Consider the following 13066-nt stretch of genomic DNA (forward strand, 5'->3'; position numbering starts at 1 on the left):
GCATGTAATCATAAATTTGTTAAAACCAATATCTTTTGCGAACATATGATCAACATCTGCTATCCCATTAAAGGGATACATTATAACTTCAACAAATAATAAAACAAAAATAAGAAATTTTTTCCTGAATTATGTTTATTACTATGCTTGCAAAATAATGTAATTATTGATTGAAAATGTTCCTTGTCTATTTGCGATACAGGCATCTAATTCATACTTAATGTTTGTGCACTCAAACATAGTAATAAAGTCCACCATAAAGAAAACAAAAAATCCTATTAACATCTAGCATGCAAGGGAAATATCCAAATATCAAAGAATAAATATAAAAAAGGGATACATATATGCTACAGGCCAGAGCCGTTTATAGACAAATCTGGACAACTCATTTTACATGGTGCATACTGGATTTTTAGCAGTGAATGTGACAGTAAACAGAAATACAATGAAACGTAGCCGAGAATGCAACATTTAAGAAATAAATAAAAACATTCATTCATTAATAAAGCTGTCTTGGAAAATTATTGTTAACATGTTATAATATAACAAAAACAGTTTTAACAAGCGAGCGCCGTGCAAAAAAGCTGACTCAACATTGTCTATATGGCTCTGCTACAAACTAACCTATGTGTTGGTGGTACCGGGGGGAAAATATACCTTTTTAAGACTGACGAGCAAGCTCGTTAATTAATTAACACTCATATAACGATAACTTATATTACACTTTGCACAAACAGAAGCACTGTTGTACAAACATACTTTTTTTGCATGTTAAAATCACAAAACTGTACAAAACTTATAATTAAGTAATCTAAATAGTAGAAGACAGAAATTAATCTAATTGTTTTCCGTAAAAGTAGTGAAACAATATTTCTATTGTATTGCAATGCACAAGAAAAAACTCAGTTTTAAATTCAGTTTGAGAGAGGCACGATCAATTTGTAGAAAAATGGTTACAATTGGCCTATATAAATTCACAGTTCAATTACAGCATTGTTTACAACATTCATATTCTACATTGAGTTTTTTTTTTATTAATAACCAAGTTCATATTAATAAGAAATTTGAGATGTACATACAGACAATAATGACAATTTAACCATGGACATTTTTAATAAACCTGTACTGTTTTCACAAGGCTATATTTAATGTGATGGCTGAACTGACAATATTTGAATATTACATATTTGTAAGAAACATATGAAAGTACAGTTTTTAAAGCAATAATTTACTAATTAATTAATTAATTAAAATAAGTATCAACTTTTAAAAGGAAGAACAGCACTTCAGTATGTTACAATGATAGGCCTAAAAAAATAAAATTATGGGATGGAAATAGTGACAAAGAACTAGGGAATAAAAGCATTGAATTGGAGGTAAGGTATTGCATTGGTTTTTACTAAAGGAGATAAAGCTTAAAACACTTAATGCAATAACACACACATTATCCATGACAAACTTATTACCAACTTTGATGTGAGGAAAGAAAGTATTTTAAAAGACCCAATAAAAGAATGATTTTGAAGACACTTAATTGTTATACTGCCACCTATTGGCAAGGCTTTTGACAAATACAACAAAATTATTATTAAGTTAACCAGGAGACGCACCAGCATACACGATGTGATTGGTTGATACGATGCTACTTCCGTACAGTTTTTCTTAAACATTTACAAGACATCTGAGATGCGCTGACAGATAACGTTGCTAATTTATGCGGGTAAAGAAAGTTTGTTGCCCTTCAGAACTGAAATGAAATAGTTATACACATTAAGATTTAAAAAAACATGTTTCCAAAGAGAAGAAAACTGGAGGGCATATCAGGTATAGCTCTGTCTACACTATCAAACTTTATGTGACAAAAACATGTAATGTGCCCATATATGGACATGATGATGTCATATCACTACCACATTTAAGCATATCGCTACCATACTTTGGCACATCACACTTTCTTGTCACATAAATTTGTGTAGACAGAGCTTTAAACATTGTCGTAATCACTTTAGATCACTAGACTGCGAAATGGCCTACAACTATATTTTTAATTGTTGTTAGTGGCGGATCCAGGATTTTAAAAGAGAAAGGGGAAAAGGCCTAACAGTGTAAACTTAAGTGTAAACCTAATGTCCTATCTTTTGCATTGTAATTTTTTTAATGCAAGGGTGCGTAGGACTGTATCACTATTTCACTGTACCACCAATACTCAGAATGTATGGATTGTAACAATCATAAATGAATAAGTACAATAGGCAAGGGTAGGTCCCATTGTTAGTGAGTGATGCTTTTGTGTTGGTCACGATTGAGGTACTCCAGCACAATCAAATCCACCTTGTGGTTTAGTACCATTGCTAAGTCCACGTGCATTTAATTTAATACCATATAAAGGCCTAGGCCAGAAAGATCATAGCAGGGATGTGCAACAGATTAAGTGATAGTTAATTTGTAACATATAATACATCAAATTATTTTTTATTAGGCAGGCTACTACTATGTACTACTATCCAGTTACCAGTACACTCATATTTTAATGCTTTTTATCATTCCAAACTTGCCTGAAAGTTCTGAACCAAGGATAGGGTATTCTTCAATTAATCATTTCCACAACATTATTTTTATAGATACACCCTGGTAAGGGTATGTATGGTTTGTCAACATAATGTAAATTGTAACTTGCTTGTCTATCAAACTTGTAACTAATTGATAACAAGATGTCTTTTGAGCAAGTATTATTATTGCACTACAGCCGGACTCGCAGCAACATGAGAGGTGATGCTGCTAGCTCTTTACTAGTGCATTCAATATTGTACAATATCTCAAATTACTCCAAAATTAGAGTAATTTACAATGGATTCTAAGAACATATGGTGTGATTAAAATATTTATTTAAATGAAAAGAAAACATTGCTTGTTTGCCATAGTACAATTATTCCTATTTGTTTTATTATTATACATTATACAATGTGTATGTGTTTATTTTGGGTAAATAAAAGAGTCACATCCACGTTCATAAACCAATCTCTACCCTAGAGGTGGGTAAAACACTGGTTACGTATGCAAGATTTACAGTACTCTGTACGGAAATATTGCCCTGCATCTTGAATTAACAAAGATCATTTATAGCAGTGATTTTACATTTTGATTCCAACAGCTGGCCGCATTAGCGGCGGTAGGTTGTTAATTATTAAACAATTAGGATTATTAACCCTCATATCACTAACTTTATTAATATTACATTTTGCAAGCTTTTATTTAAAGTCAGAATTAGCTCTAATAACAAATCAAAAGAATTTGTCTGAAACCACTCTTAGTCTTAGTCTGCATTCACACTGATGAATGCGAAAACATCTGAGAATATGGTTGTTTTTCTTTTCATTTTTTCCCCAAAGGGTAAAAAAAAGTGTCACTACCCAAGCCTTCATTTACGATACTGTAAGTCATTATTAGATCTGGATGTGTTCTACAAAAATTAATACCCACAGCTTACCTTTAGTAATGTACAAATAGAAGAAATCACAGTAGAGTATTGTTTGTACGCATCCAGCAACAATGGCGATAAGATCAAAGAATCCCTCAAAATAGTATCTGTAAACCCAGTTGACGATGTAGAACGCACGGTAAGCACCAAGAGCAAACAGGTAATGACTGGTGATGGTTTCAGCTTCTCCTGTCTTGCTGATCATAAACAGCTGCGGTAAAATGGCTACAGACTCCAAGTAGATCGAGAAAGTCCACAGAATCTAACAAAACAATAAATACAAATGCCAGGTTCTGCAAATATGGTACAAATATTGTACAATACAATGAATGCAGGAATGTAATTAAAGAAGAAAATTAGACAAAGCAATGACCATTATTCGATGGGTATTTAACTGAATTTCTTCTGTTAGTAAATGTCTTCTCTCCTTAGAGAGATAGGGCTATTGTTGGTTTATTCAGGTAAATGTTGGCACACAATAGACTATCCTCATTTAATAAAAAGTTATCAGAAATAATTATGTATGGTTTATATTTATTCTGTATTTCTGTTACTGTATACTGTTTTTTAACAATTAAACATAATAAATTTCTAACCTCAAGTGGCGAAAAATCATGGTTGACAAGTACAGCCAAACCTCCTACAGGAACAACCAAGAACTCCATCCTAAAAGAGTCGTGGTTGCCGTCATACGTTGCCTTAAATTTAACGTACACAAGGTAAACTGTTGCATATGCAGCTACAATGTAGAACACTTTCATTGTCGTATTGTACACAGAGATGAAATTTGTAACCAAATCTAAGTATCTAGTTGTGAATACAAGTGCAAACAGGATCTGACTTTTTCCAGATATACCTGAGAAAAGCAAAACATTAATGAATGGTTAATCAAATATCAACAAATGTCTTTAATAAGTAATAGTTCTGCTAAAATAAATCTTCTTCTACGGCCGGCCCTATACAATTATACTGGATATTTCTCTGAAGGTTTTTTAAATGCCAGAATTGAAATTTAATAAACTGGTATCTGAAAAACAGTTACAATTTGATCTTTATAACAATGAGAATATTTTACCATTTCCTTCTTCAATTAGGGAAATTAGGATCAGCTGAAGGTCATTACAGTATATGTTTTACAGACAATTTAACAATACATTCATCCATTAAAAATCTTTGTTTCTAAATAATTCTTTTGCTAAAAAGACACACAACTTAATGAATATTTATTCAATATATCATTATTTATATGATGATCGAATTGTTGATCAAAATGTATCCATATCAACGCATTAGTAGAAAAGTATTCTCTCAGTCTAGGCCCTAAGCTTGTATTAGAAATATTACAATAAGTAAATATAAACAGTGTCCAAATACGTCCCACGTAACAGTGGTGTAACAGTTAGGCTAGCCTATAATAATTCTGCATTAGGCCAAAATCAGGGCCACGTTGGTGGCACTTCAACCCTTATCGTGCGGTCCCTGCACAACAACAATCCACTGACATTGTCACAACTCGCCGGTACACATAAAGTAGACGCTAATTTACTTGAATATTAAATATATTATACTTACCAGAACATGATCTCGTTTTCCATATTTTAATTAAAAGAATAATAATGGCCAAAAGATGGGACAAATCGCCTATTAATCGAAAAACATTCATTTTGTCTGCCTGGTCGTCTGTTTCTCTAGGCCACTCTAATCACACTTTCAGCATGGATACATATTGACGTGGCGGGCATGCGCGTTGGGTTGATGGGAAATAATGAATATTTATAAGGTTGAATAAGTAAGACGTGGCAATACTTTTTAAGACACTACTTTTGACAGACTAGACCAATGGACTGTATTAATCTAACTACTGGAATTTTAGTATCGGTATTACGATTTTCATTCATATTTAACCGCAAAATTTCCATGCAGTAGCGGATATAAGAACATTTTAACACTGGGACGTTTGAACATGGCGTTTTTCGAATAGGCATCTTTTGAGAGGGGGTTATTGCAAATTGTTAAATATTAAATATACATATTTTAATAGAGTCGGCAAACATAAAGTTAATAGTTAAATGCCTATTCTTTTTGTGCAGAAAATTAAAAATGTACTTATACACGGATCACGTGTAGCAGGCCTACGCCGCAAGAACAGTATACGTGACGCACACTACACTTCTCTTTCTATGCATTCACATTCGTTTTTTTCCTTTTTATTATTTGATCTAGCGCATAATGGGTTTTAAGCGCGCCCTAGAGACGAATAATCAGTGTACCTATACCACATGCCGTTATCGCAGTTGCTGGCTCCAGCTTCTGAAGTAACGTGAGTTTATTAATATTATATAAGTAACGGATTAAGTTTAACGCTAACGATGGTGGTACAGAGTTATTAATTAATATTACTGTATTGGTAAAGGTAAGACAAGAACGAGTGTAGTGTATACACCCGAGGGAAGAGTGAACCAATAGATAGAAAAGCTAAAACAAGAATATTAGGGCCTACATTAAATATATAATATATTAAATGTTAATTAATTGTTAATTATTTTTCTGTCTTGAATAAATTATGCTTTAAAAAAAATTAATATACTATTGATAATTTAAGAAACAGCCAGCGGCGAAAACATTCTTTATTGAATAGGTCTACTGTCTGCATACATCTCAGTACTCTCTTCTTCCAGACGTACTTTGCACATGCCCAGTCCGAGTTTACGAATTCCCATTTTTTCAGCTTTTATATAAAACTATAATACAGTTTCTTAATGCTTCCGTCCTCTTGAACATAACTGCCTATAAAAACGTCGCGAAAAAAAAGTACAGTATAGTTTCATTATAATGTATTCTGCTGCTATAGCATAGGCCTATTACTATTAGTTGGGATTATTAGTAGTAATCAGAAGCAATATTCAATAAGTCAGTTACTGAATTTTTAGACAGCTTTTATTGTTTTGTGTTCTACAAAAGTTTATTAATTCATGATCGGAACATAATTTCATATTGAAAAAGTAATTTCGAGTATTAAATCGAGAGAGAGAGAGGAACCACGTGGTGAATATACAATCAATTGTATACGATTCGTAATCCCTCAAAGATATGATTTGTTATGTTACTTTTTTTACAGAAAATCTAACGAACTGTTTAATTACATTAATTACACTGAATTATCACCTATAAATTAAGCTACTAAATATTATAACTGAAAAAAGACCAATAAAAACAATATGTATTATACAACATGCGTTTTGGGTTTATTTGATTAAAGTGTTAACCTTTATAAAATAGTTTTCTAATAATAGGATAAAATAAAAATTCGACAAATCTGTACATCATATTTCAGAAACATTGTGAATATCAGGAACATTTCAGAACATAAACACACTTTGAAACGTTTTTGACATTTTGAGTTGATTTGATTATCGTATAAGCAGGGACTCCCTAGTAAAACCTAAAAGACGGGACGAATGCGGTTTTCATATATTCAGTGAAGTTACCATATGTACTGTATATTGGTTTGAATCATGTTTATAACTTGGACGTGAGCATAGGCCTACACACTATGCTTGTAGTAGCACCCGCATTAATACCTCAATAAATGCCAAACAAATTACCTTTACAACCCGTCCCATTTTTTACGAGTAGACACGTGTATACGATCGAAAAAAGAAACCTAGTAAAATGCGATATTGTTGAACAAGACAGGCGACTGATCAGGAATTATTTTCAATCTGAGTTTAATTTGCAATTTCAATAATTATTTTAGTCGAATGACGTCACAACAGCGGAAAAACGTCATAAGATAAATTTGCATAAATCAAGCGTAGTTTAAGAAGTGTTTGGCATGGAGCGCCGTTCCGTATATTTTGCAACCTCTAGCAATTTTGACATAAATATATTACTTTCATTGGCACAAATGACCTATGTTTTTTGCACTCTACATTTGTATAGTTGTTACAGTTACTAGGAAGCGAGTAAATCATGCTCTTTTTTTTTCATTGCTGGATGGTTAAAAAAAGAAGATTGAATCTTATAAACATAATTAAGAGTCAATTTCTCTTACCAGGTTAAAAAAACAGAAAAGTGAATCTTACTCTTTCATACAAGAGTGAATCGCTCTTTCATGACTCTCGTACATGCAAGAGTGAATCTTTCTTCTGTAAAAACAGAAGAATGAATTTTACACTCCCATACACATAGTGAATCTCACTCTTCAATAGGCCCACAACTAAGAGTGAATCTTTCTTCACTGGTAAAAATAGAAGAATGAATTTTACTCCCCATACAAGAGTGAATTTCACTCTTCCATACAACTAAGAGTGAATCTTTTATCACTAGTAAACACAGAAGAGTGAATTTTACTCCCCCATAGGCATACAAGAGTAAATTTCACTCTTCCATACAACTAAGAGTGAATCTTTCTTCACTGGTAAACACAGAAGAGTGAATTTTACTCTTCCATACAACTAAGAGTGAATCTTTCTTCCCTGGTAAAAACCTGGAGACTAAACATGATTGAAACAATTGTCCCATTATGTTTCCATGGAAAATATAAACATGTTTACCAACTACAGTAGCATAATATACTGCCCTTTGCTATTCATCAAACGATTTTGATTTCCAAAACATTCTTTTAACTACAAAACTTACTATTTCTATGTAGTTTACTATACAGATAGCTAGTTTAAAAGACAATTTAGCATTTTCATGTGTACAAAAAGGCAACATTCAGAAGTGGGATGGGGTTGGGGTTGATGAGAGTGAAAACAAGAGATACAAAATACTACACCAACTATTATATACAGAGATTTGCAGTCATTCTGAACTTTACAAGTTCAAAGCAAATGATTAGGTCATGAAAGGAGTTGTATAGTGATAGCAGAGGTAGTTAATAATTGACACTAGGCTGATACTACACACAGAGACAAACTTTAAGGGCCTACAATACATATTAATGTGCTAAATACACACTTCCCAACACCAAGAATGCACCATTTTCATATATTGTTTTTGTACAGCTCATCACACCTGTACGCTGTCAGCGTGTGATCATAATTCGTCACTGACATTTAAATTTGATTGTCTGGCAATTTCCAAAAAACGAATAATTTGTTTATAAAAGGTAATGTTTGAATCCTTTTTTTACTAGATTCATTCACAATCCATAAAGATTCCATCACAAGATAAAAAATACACTTTCTTGTCCAAGACAAAATGTGCTGTTTGCAGAGCTTAAGGTGCGAATGTTTTGGCCTGTTGTCTCACTCTCTTATCGTACTCATTCCTGTCTTGACTAAAATAAAAACAAACAAAAAATATCTGTTATTCTTCTTTTCATTTATAAACACACAATAATAACATTTTCTCATTATGCAATGTGACAAATCTATGCATTTACCTAATGTAAGAAATATTAAATAAATATACTTTGCTCAAAACGGAAAATGCACAACATTTAAAAAAAAAAGCAAAACAAAAGTAGCTATGCATTGTGAAGTTGATGGATACTATAGTAAAACCATCTCCTTTTGGGACACCCTTATTCAGGGGACACCTCATAACAATCAAAGAATAATAACCCAGGGATACAATTAGAAGATTTACAGTATGAAACCTAGAGTAGTTGAACTGAGTTGGCTAAACCCAATGTACTGTTTACCTGTAAATTGTGTATGCTTCAGCCTGAGCGGGATCCTTAATGTTAGGGTCATTTAAAAGATCTTGTATTCCTAACAATATCTTGAAAAGGGAATAGAAAAAAAGATTGGTAAACTTTCTGACTGACTATTTAAATATTTATACATTTTCAGTCCTTTTCAATTTATTTCTTGTATTCATTATACTGGAAAGCCTGTTCAGTAATAAACTACTGTTCTCCCACAGTGCCTAGGTGTGAGTGGTTGTGTGTGTACTCTAGTAAACCGGGGTATCCCCTACTCATCTCAAAGGATGTGTGTTCTTTAAAGTGCACATGAGCTATACATGTACACTGGACCTATGGTTTATAGTCTTTGTCCGAGAAGTAAGTTTACCTGCTTAATTGTTACAGCTGGTCTCCAATCTTTATCTTCATCAAGCAGAGACAGACATACTGTCCCTGATGGATAGACATTAGGGTGAAACAGAGGTGGATCGAACTTACCTAAATAAAATACTGACAAGTTAAACATACAGCAATCAAGTATGTACATTAAATCTAAACTGTGGGTATATAAAAACCTGAGGCTATTTAGACCTTACAATTACATTTACAATATTTAACAAGGGTGGTTCATCCAGCCAAAGCTGATCATTAGATACCCTGTCAGGCTTACGCAATAAATTTAGCCTTTATATATAACATTATACACTTTATTACAGTCTACATTAAAATAAAAATAGTATTTTTGTTGCAGTGGAAAAAAAAGCAGTATTTCAGTAGAATAATTTTGACATGGTCCCTTAATTTACATACATTTGGGCGGTGTGGTGGGATAGTCATCTTTGAAAATAATCTTGAGTTGATAAAGACCACCTTCCCATGTCGTCTAAAAATCAAAAACATCACTTTGATAACAAAAAAATAGAATACATTTTACATAGTATTGAGTTGTAAAAGTAAACATTTTATTTCAAAAACATTACAATTACAATAAGAAGTGACAAATTTATTTTTAATTGGACTCAAAGGAACATGATTGCTTACCCCTTTCTTTCCTGGTATTGCTGTAGAAAAGAAATCATAAAACAACGTTACAACATTTTAAACATAGTTTGAATTTTACATTTCATGACAAAACATACAACTTTTAAAATTCATATATTATTAAATCCAGAGGGGCAACACTAGAGCCCTGTATCAGTGTAAGTATATATTATTTATATTATATAGTTATGTATAGAATATTCGTAAATACTAATACTTAAAATATAAGTAATAGAAAATCATTATAAAATATTTAGTTTTATTAATAGTTTTAATATAATTTGATTGTAAAAAAATTATGGTTACAAAATTGAAATAACTTACCACATTCCCATGTCATGAGGTTTAATGTTCCATCTGCATTTTTCATTGGTTTAGCAACAAATCCCTAAAAAATTTCAGGTGTAAATTAATTAAATATTAGGTTATACGTACACTGCCAACTCTCACGCTTGAGGGCTGATTTTTTATGCCTCATTTATTTATCACGCATCCATAAAAATATTTAAAAAAAACATTATTTTGAAATTAACTTGTTATTTTGAAAAATAGCCTAGGGCTGCACATTATTTAATTAATGTGAGCATAATTAACCTTGGCTTATGTTTATTTGTATGTTATGGTTGATGTTAGTACAGGACAAGCCAACTCAATTCTTCGAAAAATTAAACATAGAGGGTGTATTTCACAATTATTTTGAGTTAAAATAACATTGCTATATACAATTATAATTTAATGTCTCACGCATTGGCCACTGAAAGTTGGCAGGAATATCAGGTTAATATAAGCTGGTCGAGTAAGGTCACCTAAACCTTGATGTATGTACTGTATAGTGTTGATAAACCAATTAAGGCTATGTTCAGACCCATGGCGTTAGACCGTTTTAGCGTACAACGTTACTAGCAAGGTCACATTACAAACCGCAGAGAAAAAATTGAGGTGTTCAGACCCATAGCGTACGATTATCGTTACAACGGAAGTGCGTCATTCAGGTTGGTTCTAGTTGCATATTCATGTGCTCTTACCCACGTGTTTTCATCATTATTTCCACTGTATATAGGCCTAGATCTCAGCCCTACAATTATGACAAAATTTGCCGTAAATAAAACATACCTCAGCATTTATTTAAGAAAAATATAGTAAAGCCAAATTTCTGTTTCTATTGTTTTATTTTGTAGTAAAAAAAACATTTTCCCCGGGCTCTTGTGTTACGAAAATAAAGCAGGCCTCCTAATGATGAAGATGGAGATTGTGTTAACCATGTGGGTGGAAAAAATTGATTGTGATTAGTCCAGACCAGTCAGTTAAAAAAAAAACCTTAACTTGCTAATAAAAATGACACAGCTCCCCTTGTTTGTTTACTGAATTTTTTAGGAGTTAGGGGGTTTTCAGCATTAAACTTGTCCAGTCTAGTCTGCCTTGTATATATGAATGAGTGACTTGATGTCCCACCACGCTAGTTTTTAGCTTGAATGAAATGCGTGAATTGCTCTTAGCTAGGCCTAAAAGGGGACGGGATCGTAGTCACTATGTTTAAATACAAGGTGCATTTATTTATTTCATTTGTTAGAAAATATAATGGTAATCAATTGATACATGTAGTTTGTAGCCTAGTTTTTTTTAACAGTTGTATTTGTAGCCTAGTTATGTTAGGCATTATTTATTCTGGCCGTTTTGTTGTTGAAATCCATCTCTCACACATTGACGATACAAGATGTCAGCCTAGGTCAAACCTTGTTTCGCGTCATAACAGGAAACGTTCTGATTGGATACAATGTTGACTTACAGTAGCGTCGTACGCTAAAACGGTACTATCAACCGTTTTCCACTACAACGTTACAACCGTTGTACAACGCGTTGTACGCTAATCCCCAACTGTTCAGACACACATTCTTTTAGCGTCGTACGCTAAAACGGTCTAACGCCATGGGTCTGAACAGGGCCTAACATCATAAAGAAAATACAGTACAGTATTGCACTTTTAAGTCTAAATTTATACCTCAAAAAAACCAGTTTGACATTGATTCTGGAGACTTAATACTTACAAATGGGTGATCTTTCCTCCATGCTTTGCGTTCCTCTGATAGACGGGCTATTGCTATGCCCGACATTTTAATAAATATGGTTTATGATAGATGTCAGTACCTACAAGATTTTATTAAATAAAAAATGCATTATTTGTGAAGATACAATTATTTTATTATGTAGGCATACAGTATGTGTGTGCTTCTTCTGAATTTGTGTATCATACATCATACTAGGCAGGCCTACAGTGTATGTTAGAGAGCAGTAGGTACTCTAGTTATTAATTACTTAAAAAACAGAGACCGTCCTAAACTGATGTCAACAAAAGGACCAAACGTCCAAGATATCTCTTATGGTAATTGAGGAACGAGGCAGCCTACCACTGACAATAGGCTAGGCCCCCTCTCTATTCTGGTGCTCTGGAGAAGGAACACAAACTCAATCAATCATGTCTACAAAATCACTAGTTCAGAAGCTTAAAGAGACTTATTTAAAAAATTGAATAATTTAACAAAGTATTTATATTTCAAATATGTAATATTTACCTAATAAAACTGTTTTATAGCAAGTTGGAAAAGTCTAAGACACTTTTCAGCATGTCCCGTACGAAAAACCTTCTTTTGAAATTATTGTGACCTTTGGCCCTCTGTTGTTTGGCGTTGCCAGTAAATTCGCTTTTTGTTTTCAATTAATGTTTGTTACATATGTTTTTTTTATTTGAAATAAAGGATGATACTAGTTGTAGCGATTCTGATATTATACGAGTGGTATTTTGAAACAACGATTTATATTTAAACTAAATATTAGTTTAGAAAAACAATGGTTTCTATCACAAACAACCGGAAAGTGATGACCGATTTTGTGCAAATTGTTTCATGATCTAAAAG

General features: G+C 32.7%; 2 protein-coding genes across 2 annotated transcripts; both read right to left on the reverse strand.

Annotated features, from left to right (window-relative positions):
- Positions 1-448: 448 nt before the first annotated feature.
- Positions 449-5209, reverse strand: LOC144839729 (ER lumen protein-retaining receptor 2). Its single transcript, XM_078695200.1, has 4 exons — positions 5051-5209; positions 4075-4334; positions 3488-3740; positions 449-1747 (listed from the first exon to the last, which is right to left on the reverse strand). The coding sequence occupies exons 1-4, from the start codon at positions 5139-5141 to the stop codon at positions 1713-1715; spliced, it is 639 nt and encodes a 212-aa protein (XP_078551326.1). The 5' UTR covers positions 5142-5209; the 3' UTR covers positions 449-1712.
- A 1490-nt stretch (positions 5210-6699) lies between these two features.
- LOC144841372 (SUMO-conjugating enzyme UBC9-A) lies at positions 6700-12839 on the reverse strand. The gene is made up of 8 exons (XM_078697692.1): positions 12725-12839; positions 12200-12299; positions 10479-10542; positions 10155-10174; positions 9924-9996; positions 9502-9611; positions 9129-9208; positions 6700-8762 (listed from the first exon to the last, which is right to left on the reverse strand). Exons 2-8 carry the CDS (start codon positions 12263-12265, stop codon positions 8702-8704), a joined length of 474 nt encoding a protein of 157 aa, XP_078553818.1. The 5' UTR covers positions 12266-12299; positions 12725-12839; the 3' UTR covers positions 6700-8701.
- Between the last annotated feature and the right edge of the window lie 227 nt (positions 12840-13066).

The sequence above is a fragment of the Antedon bifida genome, chromosome 4 (assembly GCF_963402885.1).
Source record: "Antedon bifida chromosome 4, ecAntBifi1.1, whole genome shotgun sequence".
Classification (NCBI taxonomy): domain Eukaryota; kingdom Metazoa; phylum Echinodermata; class Crinoidea; order Comatulida; family Antedonidae; genus Antedon; species Antedon bifida.

Coding starts and splice junctions, on each gene's coding strand:
- LOC144839729 (XM_078695200.1), bottom strand. CDS start 5,141: ATGAATGTTTTTCGATTAATAGGCGATTTGTCCCATCTTTTGGCCATT. Junction 4,335..5,050: donor GAAAACGAGATCATGTTCTG/GTAAGTATAATA, acceptor TGCTTTTCTCAG/GTATATCTGGAAAAAGTCAG. Junction 1,748..3,487: donor CTATTTGTACATTACTAAAG/GTAAGCTGTGGG, acceptor ATTTCATTTCAG/TTCTGAAGGGCAACAAACTT.
- LOC144841372 (XM_078697692.1), bottom strand. CDS start 12,265: ATGTCGGGCATAGCAATAGCCCGTCTATCAGAGGAACGCAAAGCATGG. Junction 9,209..9,501: donor CAGCTGTAACAATTAAGCAG/GTAAACTTACTT, acceptor TCCCTTTTCAAG/ATATTGTTAGGAATACAAGA. Junction 8,763..9,128: donor GAAGCATACACAATTTACAG/GTAAACAGTACA, acceptor TTTTTATTTTAG/TCAAGACAGGAATGAGTACG.